Source organism: Eubalaena glacialis, chromosome 15 (genome assembly GCF_028564815.1).
Source record: "Eubalaena glacialis isolate mEubGla1 chromosome 15, mEubGla1.1.hap2.+ XY, whole genome shotgun sequence".
Classification (NCBI taxonomy): domain Eukaryota; kingdom Metazoa; phylum Chordata; class Mammalia; order Artiodactyla; family Balaenidae; genus Eubalaena; species Eubalaena glacialis.
The window spans coordinates 63,443,591-63,461,852 of NC_083730.1; the positions used below are offsets into that span (position 1 = coordinate 63,443,591).

The 18,262-nt window shown below is 45.1% G+C and overlaps 1 protein-coding gene across 1 annotated transcript in view; it reads left to right on the forward strand.

Annotated features, from left to right (window-relative positions):
* The window catches only part of RAB31 (RAB31, member RAS oncogene family), a 109,596-nt gene that overhangs the window by 82,627 nt on the left and 8,707 nt on the right, over positions 1-18,262 (forward strand). Inside the window, exon 6 of the mRNA XM_061169798.1 lies at positions 9,661-9,770. Coding sequence (XP_061025781.1) covers positions 9,661-9,770 — 110 coding nt within the window. The remainder of the gene's footprint in view (positions 1-9,660; positions 9,771-18,262) is intronic.

The window sequence follows — 18,262 nt, forward strand, 5'->3', positions numbered from 1 at the left end:
GAAAAGGACCTACAAAAACAAACCCAAAACAATTAAGAAAATGGTCACAGGAATATGCATATCGATAATTACCTTAAACATGAATGGATTAAATGCTCCAACCAAAAGACACAGGCTTGCTGAATGGATACAAAAACAAGACCCATATATATGCTGTCTACAAGAGACCCACTTCAGACCTAGGGACACATACAGACTGAAAATGAGGGGATAGAAAAAGATATTCCATGCAAATGGAAATCAAAAGAAAGCTGGAGTAGCTATACTCATATCAGATAAAATAGACTTTAAAATAAAGAATGTTACAAGAGATAAGGAAGGACACTACATAATGATCATGGGATCAATCCAAGAAGAAGATACAACAATTATAAATATATATGCACCCAACATAGGAGCACCTCAATACATAAGGCAACTGCTAACAGCTATAAAAGAGGAAATCGACAGTTAACACAATAATAGTGGGGGACTTTAATACCTCACTTACACCAATGGACAGATCATCCAAAATGAAAATAAATAAGGAAACAGAAGCTTTAAATGACACAATAGACCAGATAGATTTAATTGATATTTATAGGACATTCCATCCAAAAACAGCAGATTACACTTTCTTCTCAAGTGCACATGGAACATTCTCCAGGATAGATCACATCTTGGGTCACAAATCAAGCCTCAGTAAATTGAAGAAAACTGAAATCATATCAAGCATCTTTTCTGACCACAACGCTATGAGATTAGAAATGAATTACAAGGAAAAAAACGTAAAAATCACAAACACATGGAAGCTAAACAATACGTTACTAAATAACCAAGAGATCACTGAAGAAATCAAAGAGGAAATCAAAAAATACCTAGAGACAAATGGCAATGAAAACACGACGATCCAAAACCTATGGGATGCAGCAAAAGCAGTTCTAAGAGGGAAGTTTATAGCTATACAAGCCTACCTCAAGAAACAAGAAAAATCTCAAATAAACAATCTAACCTTACACCTAAAGGAACTAGCGAAAGAAGAACAAACAAAGCCCAAAGTTAGCAGAAGGAAAGAAATCATAAAGATCAGAGCAGAAATAAATGAAATACAAACAAAGAAAACAATAGCAAAGATCAATAAAACTAAAAGCTGGTTCTTTGAGAAGATAAACAATATTGATAAACCATTAGCCAGACTCATCAAGAAAAAGAGGAAGAGGACTCAAATCAATAAAATTACAAATGAAAAAGGAGAAGATACAACAGACACTGCAGAAATGCAAAGCATCCTAAGAGACTACTACAAGCAACTCTATGCCAATAAAATGGACAACCTGGAAGAAATGGACACATTCTTAGAAAGGTATAACCTTCCAAGACTGAACCAGGAAGAAACAGAAAATATGAACAGACCAATCACAAGCAATGAAATTGAAACTGTGATTAAAAATCTTCCAACAGACAAAAGTCCAGGACCAGATGGCTTCACAGGTGAATTGTATCAAACATTTAGAGAAGAGCTAACACCCATCCTTCTCAAACTCTTTCAAAAAATTGCAGAGGAAGGAACACTCCCAAACTCATTCTATGAGGCCACCATCACCCTGATACCAAAACCAGACAAAGATACTACAAAAAAAGAAAATTACAGACCAGTATCACTGATGAATATAGATGCAAAAATCCTCAACAAAATACTAGCAAACAGAATCCAACAACACATTAAAAGGATCATACACCATGATCAAGTGGGATTTATCCGAGGGATACAGGGATTCTTCAATATACGCAAATCAATCAATGTGATACACCATATTAACAAATTGAAGAATAAAAACCATATGATCATCTCAATAGATGCAGAAAAAGCTTTTGACAAAATTCAACACCCATTTATGATAAAAACTCTCCAGAAAGTGGGCATAGAGGGAACCTACCTCAACATAATAAAGGCCATATATGACAAACCCACAGCAAACATCATTTTCAATGGTGAAAAACTGAAAGCATTTCCTCTAAGATCAGGAACGAGATAAGGATGTCCACTCTCACCACTATTATTCAACATAGTTTTGGAAGTCCTAGCCACAGCAATCAGAGAAGAAAAAGAAATAAATGGAATACAAATTGGAAAAGAAGAAGTAAAACTGTCACTGTTTGCAGATGACATGATACTATACATAGAGAATCCTAATGATGCCACCAGAAAACTACTAGAGTTAATCAATGAATTTGGTAAAGTTGCAGGATACAAAATTAATGCACAGAAATCTCTTGCATTCCTATACACTAAAAACGAAAGACCAGAAAGAGAAATTAAGGAAACAATCCCATTCACCATTGCAACAAAAAGAATAAAATACCTAGGAATAAACCTACCTAGGGAGACAAAAGACCTGTATGCAGAAAACTATAAGACACTGACGAAAGAAATTAAAGACGATACCAGCAGATGGAGAGATATACCATTTTCTTGGATTGGAAGAATCAATATTGTGAAAATGACTATACTACCCAAAAGCAATCTACAGATTCAATGCAATCCCTATCAAATTACCAATGGCATTTTTTATAGTACTAGAACAAAAAATCTTAAAATTTGTACGGAGACACAAAAGACCCCGAATAGCCAAAGCAGTCTTGAGAGAAAAAAGCGGAGCTGGAGGAATCAGACTCTCTGACTTCAGACTATACTACAAAGCTACAGTAATGAAGACAATATGATACTGGCACAAAAACAGAAATATAGATCAATGGAACAAGATAGAAAGCCCAGAGATAAACCCACGCATATGGTCAACTAATCTATGACAAAGGAGGCAAGGATATGCAATGGAGAAAAGACAGTCTCTTCAATAAGTGGTGCTGGGAAAACTGGACTGCTGCATGTAAAAGAATGAAATTAGAACACTCCCTAACACCATATACAAAAATAAACTCAAAATGGATTAGAGACCTAAATGTAAGACCAGACACTATAAAACTCTTAGAGGAAAACATAGGAAGAACACTCTTTGACATAAATCACAGCAAGATCTTTTTTGACCCACCTCCTAGAGTAATGGAAATAAAAACAAAAATAAACAAATGGGACCTAATGAAACTTCAAAGCTTTTGCACAGCAAAGGAAACCATAAACAAGACGAAAAGACAACCCTCAGAATGGGAGAAAATATTTACAAACGAATCAACGGACAAAGGATTAATCTCCAAAATATATAAACAGCTCATGCAGCTCAATATTAAAAAAACAACCCAATCCAAAAATGGGCAGCAGACCTAAATAGACATTTCTCCAAGGAAGACATACAGATGGCCAAGAAGCACATGAAAGGCTGCTCAACATCACTAATTATTAGAGAAATGCAAATCAAAACTACAGTGAGGTATCACCTCACACCAGTTAGAATGGGCATCATCAGAAAATCTACAAACAACAAATGCTGGAGAGGGTGTGGAAAAAAGAGAACCCTCTTGCACTGTTGGTGGGAATGTAAATTGATACAGCCACTATGGAGAACAGTATAGAGCTTCCTTAAAAAACTAAAAATAGAATTACCATATGATCTAGCAATCCCACTACTGGGCATATACCCAGAGAAAACCATAATTCAAAAAGACACATGCACCCCAATGTTCATTGCAGCACTATTTACAATAGCCAGGTCATGGAAGCAACCTAAATGCCCATTGACAGGCAAATGGATAAAGAAGATGTGGTACATATATACAATGGAATATTACTCAGCCATAAAAAGGAACGAAATTGGGTCATTTGTTGAGACGTGGATGGATCTAGAGACTGTCATACAGAGTGAAGTAAGTCAGAAAGAGAAAAACAAATATCGTATATTAACGCGTATATGTGGAACCTAGAAAATGGTACAGATGAACCGGCATGCAGGGCAGAAATAGACACACAGATGTAGAGAACAAACGTATGGACACCAAGGGGGGAAAGCCGCGGGGGGGTGGGGATGGTGGTGTGATGAATTGGGCGATTGGGATTGACGTGTATACACTGATGTGTATAAAACTGATGACTAATAACCTGCTGTATAAAAAAATAAATAAAATTCAAAAATAAGTAAAATAAAATAAAATGGTAAAGCGTTCGCCCGTCTGGCAGCACAGGGGCTGAGACCCAAGCGAGGGAGACATGATGAGGCTGTGTACTGAAGGAGAAGAACATTTTACTTCTGTGAGCAGCACGTTGAGCTACCTTCCTCACATCGGGTACTGACTAGGCCACCTGTCATTCAGAGCTTCTGAACGAGAATTCACTGCCACAGTACTGCTCTTCTGCACGGGAGGCCCAGTGGAGGTCACCTGTCTCCGTTGACTTTCAGGAGGGACACAGGAGGTGAACTTGCCAATGAACTCCTAGGGGCAGAGTGCTATTCTGCCCTGGCCTGCAGGTTGGATTCCCTTCCTGACAGGTGGGGCCCAGGAGCTCCTTCTTGGGATCCCTGACCTCCTCTCCCTCTGCCATCCGTGGAGGAGGCTCATGGGGAATTAAATAGCCCTGGGGTTGGAATGAGTCAGCTGCCGTGTTGCCGGGTTACACCCACCACCAACAAAACATGGACCCTCATTGGGCGGCACAGCCTGTTGAGAAATCCGGAGCCACAAAGATGCTGTTTCCTGCCCTCCTGCCCCACGGGGAGCCTCCCAGGGCTGGGGGCTCTGCCTGATTCCCAGACACATACCGTTCACGCTGCGTGGACCCCGCTGAAATATAACACCTGATTACCATCCGAGCCTGGGGCTGGGAGGAGACGCCCCCTTTCCGGTGTTTTCAGCCCTAAGCCTCCCTCCTGGCCCTTTCAGAAGGCTGGGTGAGCCTTCACCCCCCCAGGACTTTTCCAGTTGTCCTTGTCAGCACTCCCCATCCTTCCTCTGAAGACCCCATGGTCCCTCTACCTCAGTCCTCCTCTCTGCTGAAGGCCACTTGGGGTGACTGTCACTCAGTCATTCAGCACGTACTTACCAATCGGTGCCTGGCACCGCTAGGATCCCAGCCCCTTAAAAACAAAACGTGGTCCTGATCGTAAGAGATCCACAGCCCATTAGGGAGACAGAATCTCACCAGGATGATGGCAGCCCCCAGGCTGCTCTCGAGGAGGGGGTGCTGCGCAGAGCTCTCCAGGAGGCCACGTGTGGAAGGGGGCGGGGCGGGGTGGACCAGAGCAGGTGCAAGGCCCAGAAACAGACGTGAGCACAGCGAGGTCCCAGAGTGGCTGTCCCTTCGGGCATGAACAGGGAGGACTAAGGCAGGAAGCCTCGTCCTGCTAAGGCGCTAGGTTTCATTGGTCGGAAAACATGGAAGAATTCTATTCACGGGGATACTTGATAGATTGGTAGTTTTGAAAGATCCCCACGGTGGGCCTGGGGGTGATAGATTGCAGGAGTCTGGAGGACCAGGTAGAGACAACAGCAGAAACCTGAGTGATGGGGACCAGGGCCTGATCACTTCGGGGTGAGAAGGGAGGCGACGCCTTGTAGACACCTCCAGGGCTTCTGGCCTAGGAAACAGCAGGTTTACAGGGAGAGCGGCCGGTTTGTGGCTGAAAGGGGGTGAGTATAAATAGAGAAGTGATGTTTTCTAAGCCCATTTGCTTTTCACACGGCTATGAGCCCTCTGAGGCTGTAACCGCATGCCCAACGCAGGCCAATCTGCTGGAGGCAGCCGCTCATCCCAGATGCTGACCTGTGATGCTTTCACCACCACCCCCGCCCCGCTGTCACCCAGCTCTGCACGCTCATCCTGACTCCGTTTCTTCTTGTGGTCCCTGGAAGTTGGTGTTTCTCTCCGTGGTCTCCAGGGTGACTTCTGGGAGTCCTGACTTTGTGTATGTAGCTTCATCTTGAAAGTCTGAAAATACTCTTTCCCATCAAAATTGACTAGCTGTGTGTTTATACCTTGGCTTGGGTGGACTCGTTTCAATTTACCTGTTTAAGGCCTATCACAGCGCCCAGCCTATGGCAGACATTCGGTAAATATTTGTTGAAAGAAATGAAGGAAAGTCATGGATGCCATGTCTCCTGTGATGGTGATTACAGAAGACCAGTTGATGCTGGCACCTTCCAGTCTCCCCGGGCTGTGTGTGGCCTCCCCCGAGACACAGCTGGGGGGTTCCAAGGTCACCGGATGGTCACACACCTGCCAGGGGCCCCGAGGAAGCACCCACTCACCTCCCCAGGGTTCTCCTTTCAGATTATAGCTGTACCATTTGTTCCAGCAACAATTCTTGGACACCAACCAGCTGTCCCGCAGCGCAGCACATCTCTGATGCTGACTGACCCACGGTTAACACTGACCCCACGGGTCATGAACTCGGTCCCACGAGACTGCCCGCCCCTTCAGACACCAGCTCAGGTCTTGGTTATCCCCAAGTCACCCACGCTTCTGCCCAGCAGATGATGCATTTTGGGGATCTGTGACTGGCCCGCCCAGGTTCAATCATTCACTAGAACAGACTCACAGAGCTCAAGACAGCACTAGACTTGTGATTCATTTTTATAAAGGATACAACTCAAGACCAGGCAAATGGAAGAGACACATAAGACAAGGTTTGGGGGGTAGGGAGGGGCTGTTGCGTGGAGCTCGAGTGCCCTCTCCAGCACCCCACTCTCCCAGCACCTCCGTGTGTTCACCAACCCACAGCTCCCCAAGCCTTGTGTTCAAGGCTTTTTATTGAGGTGTCATTACTTGGTCGTGACTGATTAAATCTCCAGCCCCCCGCCCAAGGTTGGGAGTGGGGCTGAAAGTTCCCCCTCCTCTACTCAGCTGGGCCACCAGCTCCTGTCCTGCAGCCCCATCAGAAACTCAGGTGTGGTCTCCTGGGGGCTCTTCGTGAATAACAAAGACGCACCGACCACTCGGGAAACTCCATGGGCTTCAGGAGCTCAGCGCCAAGAACCAGGGACAAAGACGTATTTCGTGTGATATCACAGTGGTGAGACACACTTTCGCAGACCCAGAAGTGGGTGGTCCTTCTAATCTCAGTTCATCTGAGAGGAGCGGGACTTGCCTGGCCTCCAGACTACTGGCGGGAGAACCTGTTCTACAGGACGGGCTGCACCCGGCCCTGCCTCCGCCCCGCCTCCAGTGTGCTGCAGTTTGGGGCTATTTCTTTGTCTGTAAAGATTGAAGGAACAGCTTCTGGAATGTGGGTGCCTGTTTGCTGGTTGTGACAGGAGCAAAGGGGGCAGAGCCAGAGGGCCCTGCGTTGCCCCCTGTCTCTGCCCCGAGTCATTGTGTCACCTTGGCAAGTCATTTGTTTAACGAGACCCGTTTTGAAACCTGGGGGAGAGCTGAGGACACGCTTCTCTTCTCTCTGCATTTCAGGGCCCAGCGTTGTTGGCTCTGAGAGAATTAACCCTTCCCAGAGGTTTACTGCGCTCCTCAGGATGGATGGGTTGTATTGCATTGCAAGTGACTTTGTTCTCACCGTAACCCTGGCAGAAACTATTCTGCTCCTCTTCGTCCAGTGAGGGGGCTGATGAGAGGGGAGTTAAGAACGCAGGGGAGGGGTCGCTGCAGCTTGCTTGGTTGCCAGATGGGCCCCTACCCCAGGGAGAGATGAGCAGACACAGCCCGTCTTATCTGCGCCACCTTTGCGCAGAGAGGAGCCCCACCCTTCAATTTGTGGTTTGATAAAGACTGCCAGGGAGACAGAAAAAATAGGGTGACTTGCCAGACTAAACCTAGACAAGCCCTCTTCTGAAATATTTCAACTGTAAAATTCACCGCCACCAAAAAACTGAAGACTTACTTTTAATAACTGAGAGGCCCGGGGCTTGTCTGTTAGAAAACAAGAAAGAGGGTAGATCCAGGAGGGTACTTTTGCCCGGTGCATCTTTGGTGAGAATGATAACGCAAGTGCAGATTCCAGCTGACACGGCTCAGGAGGCCTCTTTTCTCCTGGGACCACTGTCTTGAAGGTGGCAGTGGGACCCTTTCCCAGGAAGTGCCTGAAAAGTCCTCCTCTCATATGATTTGGGGTCTGGAGAGAATTTAAATGCCAGGTAGAAGTTGCCCAGTAACTTTCTTTTTTAATATACATTTATTTATTTTATTTATTTTATCTCTGGCTGCACTGGGTCTTCGTTGCTGCGCGCGGGCTTTCTCTAGTTGCGGCGAGCAGGGGCTACTCTTCGTTGCGGTGCGCGGGCTTCTCACTGCGGTGGCTTCTCTTGTTGCGGAGCATGGGCTCTAGGCACGTGGGCTCAGTAGTTGTGGCGCACGGGCTTAGTCGCTCCGCGGCATATGGGATCTACTGGACCAGGGCTCGAACCCATGTGCCCTGCATTGGCAGGAGGATTCTTAACCACTGCGCCACCAGGGAAGCCCTTCCCAGTAACTTTATGCACCAGTTGAAACCATCGATGAGGCCTATAGAAGAACTGCCCTCCCAGTTTTGATTTTCCCCTGCCCTCTGCCCTTTCCCTGTAGCATCCCCCCAGCCCAGCCCTGCATTCTCTTGCCTGCAGCACTGGAGGAGCTGGCAAACTCTCCCCTGCCTCCCCCTCTAGGCCCTTTTCGTGCCCCTGTTTCCCTAGGATGTGGAGCTGACCCTGTCGCTGGCCCTCCATGACCACTAGGTGCCCCCCTGCCTGTCCACGACTCCTGCTGGACCCTCTCAGCCCCATCACTGACTTTCTCTGCACTCAGACCCCACGTCCTTCATTGTCAACCCTCCATTGTACCCAAGGCAGTGCTGGGTGCAGAGTTGACTTTCCATGGCACCTGGGATGGGGGAATGAGGGCGCTCCCCACCTGGGGGGCCTTCGTCAGGCTGCTGTATCACAGGCCCTGGTCCATCTTCTCACTGCCGCTCGTGGCCACACTTCAGTGACCTCCTCCAAGGCACCTGCCTGGGTTCCGTTGATCAAATGCATGGTTCTCTACCCCGCTACTCCTGAGCACTTTGCTATCCACACAGATATGACAGTGTTGTGCCTTAGCGTGTCCGTGGGTGTGTGTGTCTTCGCTCTCAAGTGTAGATTCCAGAAGGCAGGGACTAGGGTTTTCTCCACACCTGAAAGAAAGGCTGGCATACAACAGCACTCACTAAATATTGGTTGAATACATCAATAAACTTCTGGAGAATAGGAACTGTGTCTTTTTAAATGTTTGGATCCACCACAGTATCTTCACATGAGAAGTACATCAATAAATGTCTTTTTTAGATTATTCATCTAAATGTGCCATTGGAGCTGTGAACATGCTCACTGCCAAACTTCCAGATCATGTCACATATTTTCTCTGATTTATAAAAGGCAATATATGGAAATCCTTAGAAAAGCATGTATGCATGCATGTGCACATACACAAATTTTTTAAAATATTGAGTCATTATTATGGGAAAAAATTTTGGAATCAACCCTAACTCTGAAAGCTGGCCTTACTCCTAAAGACTTTTCCTACTGTTCTGGAGTTCTTTCCTTCGGTGGGACCGGGGACAGTAGTTTATCTCCATGGATGCCAGGGACCAGGTTTTAAACTTGAAAAAGCCTCACCCATCCTAGGTTTTCAATACTTGCTGAGCAACCGAGTTATTATTCTGCAGGACCACAAGGGAGCTGTTTGCACGTGAGCTTTTTCTTTGCTCTGTTGGGTTATTTATCCTGTACAAATGAGCATTCATCTCTGTCTGGGTTTGCCCTCTTTTCCAGGGAGGTGCCCTTGAAGGATGCTAAGGAGTACGCAGAGTCCATTGGTGCTGTTGTGGTTGAGACCAGTGCAAAGAATGCAATTAATATCGAAGAGCTCTTTCAAGGAATCAGTAAGTACCTGATTTGTGTTTTCAGCATAGCTTGCATTTTTTAAAAAAAATTAATTAATTAATTAATTTTTATTTTTGGCTGTGTTGGGTCTTCGTTTCTGTGCAAGGGCTTTCTCTAGTTGCGGCAAGCAGGGGCCACTCTTCATCGCGGTGCGCGGGCCTCTCACTATCGCGGCCTCTCTTGTTGCGGAGCACAGGCTCCAGACGCGCAGGCTCAGTAGTTGTGGCTCACGGGCCTAGTTGCTCCGCGGCATGTGGGATCCTCCCAGACCAGGGCTCGAACCCGTGTCCCCTGCATTGGCAGGCAGATTCTCAACCACCGCGCCACCAGGGAAGCCCTGATAGCTTGCATTTTTATGCTCTGGGAGTCAGAGGATAAAAACCAGGGAGCTCCAGAGGAGAGCATTTCCTCTGTGTGAATTTGTCCGATGCCACAGATGCTAAACCCTGCAGTTCTGCCCTGGTTACTGCAGACCCACACCGTGCATCCTCATTCTTCATCTCCACGAGTCTGTGCTTTCACCTGCCGAGTCTGGGTTTCGTGAATCAAAATGAAGTAATCCTGTTGAAAAATAAAATTTATTTTGATCAAAGAATTACGTATTTTATAGCATTTTATGTTAGTATGTCCAGGGGAGGAGAAAGAAAATAGAGAGTGATAAAGGTATAGAAAACCAAAATCACCCGTGAAACTGAATGACTCTGGGCAAACGAAACAAGAGAAGCTTTTAGTCATTTCTTTTGCCTCGTGATCGTCGGCAAGAAGTGGTGTCTCCATCCCATGTGACCTGAAGTTGGGAAGTGGGTGGAGAGTCGGTGCGGAAAACTTTTCCTCATTTCTGATGAGTTTTTTTTTTTTAACTGAAGTATAGTTGATTTACAATGTCGTGTTAGTTTCAGGTATACAGCAAAGTCATTCAGTTATACGTGTGTGTGTGTATATATATATATACTTTTTTTCAGATTCTTTTCTCTTACAGGTTATTACAAGATATTGAGCACAGTTCCCTGTGCTATACAGTAGGTCCTTATTGGTTATCTATTTTATGTATAGTAGTGTGTATATGTCAATCCCAAACTCCTAATTTATCCCTCCCCTTTCCCCTTTGGTGACCATAAGTTTGTTTTCTATGTCTGTCAGCTGTTTCTGTTTTGTAAATAAATTCATTTGTATTTTTTTTTTACACTCCACATGTAAGAAGTGATGTCATGTGGTATTTGTCGTTCTCTGCCTGGCTTACTTCATTCAGCATGATCGTCTCCGGGTCCATCTGATCAGTTACCGATGGAAGCTGATGGCTCTTGTCTTTGTCCCCAGTCCTGGGTCGTGTTTGCTTCCCTATCTTTATGTTGGTCTCATGAATAACCTTTAACTGCGGCTGTTCCCCAGCTGACGGCCAGCTTGAACCTTCACAGCTTCCTTGGTAACAGCTTTCCATCCTGGGTCCCCCCAGAGAGCGACCTGCCGGTGGCTGTCTCGGGAAACTGTGTCCTGAGATGCCCTCGGAGCGTGTGCCTAGCCAGGTGCAGGGACCCAAAGTCCTGGAGTGCCCGTCTCGGGAAAGGCCGAACCCCAGAACAGTTGGCAGTTGTTCTCAAGAATCTGGGCTGCAGGCAATTCCAGAAGGGAATTCCAGAAGGGAAACTGATGTTTTGGTCTCCGTGTGGCCTGCAGTCCCTGTTGGCGAACCTCTCAGAGGCAGAGGGGCCATGCTTCCCAGGACAGATTTGATTTTATTTCCGCTGGTTTTGGTTTGTTACTAAAGACTCTGAGAAGCCACAGCAGGGAATATTTTGCTTGTTTCTCTTGGCTTGAAGGAGACTTCACCGCACATGAGGAACTCTGACCTGGGTTACTTACAGGGCCCAGGAACACGCGAAAGAAGCAGTGGAGCTCTGCAGCCCTGGTCCCGCTTGTTCGCTGGGGTCCACATCCACTTCCCTTCCTTCCTCCTTCAGAAGGATTTGTATTCCTGCTGTGGTTTCACCCTCAAAACAATCGTGTTCTCTGAGCTCTCGGGCCTTGGAGGTCAGACGCTCGTGCGCCAGGGCTGTAGGTTTACGTTGGACACCCCACATCCTCAGACTCCGGCTCCTTCCCGAAATTGGGCCGTGGGTGCAGGGCTGCGCCGTGTGAGTCTGGGTGACGTCTAAGAGGGTTTGGCTTGAGCTCATTCCGCTAACCTCGTATTTCTTCAAACTCTGTCTTTTCTGGGGACGTTCAGCTTTTCTGGTACGTCAGGCTAGTTGTACAGCTAGTAAACATTTTGTTTTTATGAATGTATTAGTGGTTTTAATTAACGCAGCAGGAGAGCTCCTGACAACTGTGACATTCACACCCGCCCCTGTGCAGCTCCTGGTATTTTCCAGAACCCTCTCCCCAGCATCCACGCAGCTCTGTGTACCTGAAATTCACCTTGGGATTTCTGCACGAGCTAGGGGACCTTCCGAGGTTTCTGCAAAGTCATGCTTTCAATATAAAATGACATAAGGACTTCAAGGAAGAAAGCAAGCCTAAGCCCAAGCGTTAGTCTCTCAACTCAAAAGCTATTCCTTTGCTCTGTTTAGCCAGTATAAATCCCTTCATGCATATGAGGTCTTTATGGATCAAAGTGATGGGGACTTTGCATAAGGAATTCCTGAGAGCCTGGTGGTCTGCTTCATTTAATAAAAAAAAAAGCGTTTTGCTTATAGCACTGGGTAATGGCTTCAAATCATTAATTCGTAGAGAAGCCATTGAATTCTTGTATCTCCTCATCTTCCACGTCAAATAAACCGTTGTTTGTTTCTGTTTCATTAGACTTTGGTTAGAGTTACCTTAGCAAAGAAGCCTGTGGATACCCAGGCGGTGGTGAGATCTCCGTCCATATTTATAATGTGGACCCTGGTGCCTCCCTGGCCTCTATTCCTTCAGGTGCATGTCTCCAGAGTGGGATGTTGTCACCCACTTACAGGTTAACTTAAAACACAGTACCAAAAAAACAAAAAACAAAACCACAGTACCGAGCACACCTAGATACATTACAGCAGACACCTCGTTTATTTTCCTGCCCCCTGTTCCAACTTGTATTACATGTGCTCCTCCCTGAACTCAAAATAGGGCAAGATATTGCTGACACCTGTGCCCCCCAGAGCAGGGTTGCAGAGACAACATGCCCGGGAGAGAGCAGTCACAGAAGACCATGCAGGAGGAGTGAGGAGAAAAGCCGTTAAAGAGGTGTGCTTAAGCAAGATTGATTCATACGGACTCAAAGCAAGAGACCAGTGTTTCCCTTTTACGTTCCCAGAAGGCCTGTAAGCCAGAAGTGAGACAACTGTGTTTTGGGAACGTAAGTTAATATATTTCGTAACTGGAAATTGTCAGCAAAATACTGTTTTCAGACTGAAGCTGCCCTGTGAAGTGTTTGGTGCTGCCCTTTGGGGTGGTCTGTGCACACTCCGTTCTCGGTTGGCATCCTCCTGGTGCCCTTTTCCACCGCGCACTTTTGGACCCGCTTTACCCAACAGTGTGTGGCTAATGTTCTTTCGTGCATCTCCATTCAGGGCTGTTCTTTTTTTTCGGCCGCACCACGTGGCATGTGGGATCTTAGTTCCCCAACCAGGGATCAAGCCCACACCCCCTGCATTAGAAATGCAGAGTCTTAACCATTGGACTGCTGGGGAAGTCCCATGGGGTTGTTCTTTTTTTTTTTTCCTGGGTTTTTATACCTTTAGATTGAACACTAACATTTTCCTCTTTGAGTTAAAACATAGGAAGGATTCTTGGCCAAGAAAATTATTGTCCATTGAGTTTTTAAATTGGTGTGTGGAAACACAGAGAATACTCGATTGCTGTCCCAAACCTGTATGATCTTCCCTATGAAACTATTCTGCCCGTCTCAGTCACCTTGAGAGGCAGGTGAGGAGCCCTGACGGCAGTAAAGGCTTCATCTTTGCTCCCTCCTTCGTACATTTGCTCTCTCCCGCCCCACCCTGCATGAGATGCTCCTCCCTTCCTCCCCACAGATGTTAATTCCCTGGAATCTCCTTCCTTCGTGAAGTCTCATGCATGGCTCTCACCTTTGACTTGAGGTTACTATGGTCTGCTCCATCACTTTGACACTTGGACATATTCTTTCTCTGAGTGATTCTCCAAGGGTTCCAGGTATGCGTCTCTTCTTCTGGTGAGCTGTAAGTCCTCTGGGAGCTGATCTCATTCTGGCACATTCCCCAGAAAGATGAGACTAGGAAATAAGAGCGTGCCCAATTGAGGTTTTTGAATCTGGACCTTCCAGCTCATCTCATGCTGTTCCAGGAGATAATGTTTCAGTGGATTCACTAGATCAAGTGAAATGTGTCACTTTTCTATGGGTACTTAAGTTGGCTAGCACCAGCCCATTGGACAGGCCTCCTATCTCTCTCTTCTTCTCTGTTTTGTGGGTCAGGGGCCATGCTGGACACCAGGGACAGCCTGGGGAACAAAACAGACTGACGGTCGAGTGGGGAGACAGGCTGTGGGTACAGTCAAGTGGGTGTGTAATTACACATCGTAGTCAAGGCTGAGAAGCAAAAGTACAAGGACCGTGGGGACAGTTACGGGGGGGACTTTAGATTGGCTGGGGAAGGTCTCCCCAGGGAGATGGTTTTAGGCTAGACCCGAAAAATGAGAAGAGGGCAGAGAGCTCAGGAAGAGCTGTCAGGCCAAGTGGACACGGTGTGTGAGTTCCTGAGGCAGGAAGTGGTGGAGCCTTTAAGGAAGACAAAGGAGGTGGGTGGGCTGCAGGGTGGGAGCTCAGGGACCACACGGGGGGGTGGGGGGGGAAGGGGGTGTTAAAGACTGAGCCAGATGCTTGCAGGCCTTGTAGTGGGAAGATCCGCCCTGGAGATTGTGTCTGGAGGAGGAGGATGCAGTTGTGGTCCTCTAGGAGAGAGGCCTGGATGAGGAGGAAAAACGTGGATGTGAATTTCAGAAGTCTTTTGGGAGTAGAACCAGGAACACTGGGTAGTGGTCCGAATGGGGAACAAGGAACAGCATGGTCCTGAGATGCACCCCAGGCTCCCTTCCCTGGAAGGAGGAAGGTGAGCACAGGAGCAAGTCCCCTGAGGCTGGATTTGCTAGGAGCCTGGCAGACCGGATTCTGGAGCCTGGGGAACACAAGGTTTGCTTTGTGGATTTCAGTTATTCAACTCAAATCCCCCACCCTTTAAAAAGAATCTCTCCCTGAGGGCAAAAAGACTTGGGGCTGCAGGCTCAACAGAAACATGTCTGGATTGGGGCAGGACCTAGGCCGGACAGCTGTGCTTCTGCTCAGTTAACTTGAATACTGACTAGAGGACACAGGCTTTGTCCTGAACATCACATCTGGAGATGAAACTAGGCTTTTGTTTGTTGTTAGTTTGAGTACAAGGTGAGAAATATTTGTTTTTTTTTTAAAGTGAATGTAATTAGAGGTACAAGCGTATGAATTTGGAAATTAGAATAGGGTGAAGACAGGAAGTTAAGGCTTATGGGCAGTAATCGTGTCTTGTCTGCAATCATTTGTTGCACAGAGTGTTAGCTATTTTAAGTCCACTGGATTTTGAAATTCTCTAGGTGGACACTTTTGGTTTGGAGCAGGTTAAAGAAATTTTAAAACAAAACAAAACATTTGCACATTTTATAATAGTACAGCAAACTGTCAAATGAAGGTAAGTTTAGCCTTTGTGGGACAAGGAAGGGACAAAGACAAAGCCTGTCCACTTTCTTAACCCCTCAAAAGTTAATTTACCAAATGCAATGATAGGAGACCTCTGCAAAAGAATGTAGTTTCAGAATGTGGGTAAGTTGGGTCTCAGAAGCCCTAAACATGCATATCTTTTATCCCAGTGATTCTAAAGAAGAAATTGACCAGGCATGCAAAATGTAGTAATGATGTTTCACATAGAGCAAATTGTCATTCTGCGCCATTGTTGCAATTCCTTAAATATATATTAGCTCATTAATGCACCATTTATCTTATGAAATAGGCACTATTATCATCCCTATTTTACATCTGAGGAAGTTGAGGTGTGGAGAGGTTTGTGACTTGCCCCAGGTCACAGAGGGTCAGGATTAGAAGCCAGGCAGCAGGGCTCCAGAACCCAGGCTCTCCACTGCGAGTCTGTATCACTTCTCATTGCAGATGGCAGTTTATGGTAACATTATTCATGATGGTGAAAAACAGGAAATGACTTAACTGTCCAAAACTTGGGAAATAATTTTTTAAAAATCATGGGACACCAGTATAAACTAGTGATTAAAAATGAGTTTGTAAATCTGTCTTTAGTGACATAAAAAGATAAATTGTTGAGTGTGAAACCAAAGTTATAGAGCAGTTTGTATAATATCCTGATTTTATAAAATATGAACCATATAATATATAATAGTAAATACATTCTTCTGGGCAAAGATTGGGAAGATACACACACATTAAAATGTTAACAGTGGTTGTTTCATGGCGGTGAGATTGCAGGGAACTTAACAAAGGACTTTATTACAGAAAAATTTAAACATATACACCAGTAAACTGAATAACATAATGAACCGTCATGTACAGTCGTCACCTGGTGTCCTTGGAGGATTGCTTAGGACCCCAGCGAGGATGCTCAAGTCCCTTATATAAAAGGGTGTAGTATTTGTATATAACCAAGCACATCCTGCCATATACTTTAAATAATCTCTAATTACAAATAATACCTAAGACAATGTCAGTGCTATGCAAATAGTTGTAAATACAATGTAAATGCTATTCAAATAGTTGCCAATGTGGCAAATTCAACTTTTACTTTTTGGAACTTTCTGGAATTTTTTTTTCCTCGAATATTTTCAGTCTGCGGTAAGTTGAATCTGCGGATACAGAACCTGCGGATATAGAGGGTAGACTGTACTCATAACCAAGCTGGTTTCATCCCTACCCCCCACTCCCCCCGACCCCCCGCCTGTATTATTTCGAAGGGAATTCCAGACATCATTTCATCTGTAAATATTTTCAGCATGTAACTTTTTTTTACATAAAACAATGACATGCTCACATTAATAATCATAATGCTATAATCATATTAATATCATCAAACAGCCAGTGTTCAGATTTTCAATAGTTCATAATTATCATAAATGGTTTCTTTGTTTGCATTTTATAGTTTGTTTGGATCAGGATGCAAATAAGCGCCACACACAGTGGATACAATTGATAAAATTAGCTGGTGTGTCTTTTAAGCCCCTCAGCAGTAGGTTCCCTCCTTGCAATTTCTTTATGCGAGCAATTAGGTCAGTTGTCCTGATCCGAGTTTAACACACAATGGATTTTGCTGAGTTCCATTTTAGTACTGAGTGGTATTCCATAATGTGAGTAAAAATTTGTTAATACATTCACCTAAACATTTGGGTTGTTTTCAGGTTTTGGCAATTAATTACAGGCAAGGCTGCGATGAGCTTTCATGTACAAGTCTGTGTGGGTAAATACCTAGAAGTGGCGCAACTGGCTTATCTCACAGGTAATGGTTCACACTCTAAGGGTCCCCCAGACTGTGTTCCAAAGCAGTTTTAGCATTTTACATTCCCACCACCAATACAGGAGAGCTCCAGTAGCTCCAGCTCCTTGCCAGCATGTGGAATGATCAGTTGATAAAATTTCAGTCATTCGAATGGGAATATAGTGGTCTCTCCTTGTGGTTTTGACGACCATCTTCCTAACGACAGATAATGTTGAGTGCCTTTTCATGTGCTTATTCGCAATCCTTGTGTCTTCTTTGGGGACGTGTCTGTTCAACTTTTGCCCATTTTGTATTGAGTTGTTGTCTTATTATTGGGGTCTAAAGATTATTTATATAGTTTGGATACATGCTCTTTATCAGATAATTGTCTTTCAAATATTTTCTCCCAGGCTGTGGCTTGCGTTTTCACTTTCTTGACAATGTCTTTGGAAGAGCAGAAGTTTTTCATTTTGATGAAGTCTAGCTTATTAGATTTGTTCTTTGTGGCTTGTGGGTTTTTGTTTTTTTTTTTGCATCTTATAATTTTTAAATGTTAAACTAAAAAATTAAAAGGGATATATCCACACGATGGAATATTTTCCAGTGATAAGAGGAAATGAGCTATCAGGCCATGAAAAGACATGGGAGAATGTTAAATGCATATTTACTAAGTGAAAGAAGCCAGTCTGAAAAGGCTACATAGTGTATGATTCCAACTATATGACACTCTGAAAAAGGCACAACTATGGGGACAGTAAAACGATCAGTGGTTGCCAGGGGCTAGGGGCGGGAAGGAGGGAGGGATGAATAGGTGGAGCTCGGGGGCTTTTCTGGCAGTGAAACTATTCTGTGTGATACTGTGATGGTGGCTACATGTCATTATACATTTCTCAAAACCCATGTTTGCACTAAGAGTACAAACACTAATGTACAGCACTAAGAGTGAGTGAGCCCTCATGGAAACCATGGACTTCACTTAATGATCAGTAATGGCTCATCAATTGTAATAAATGTTCCACACT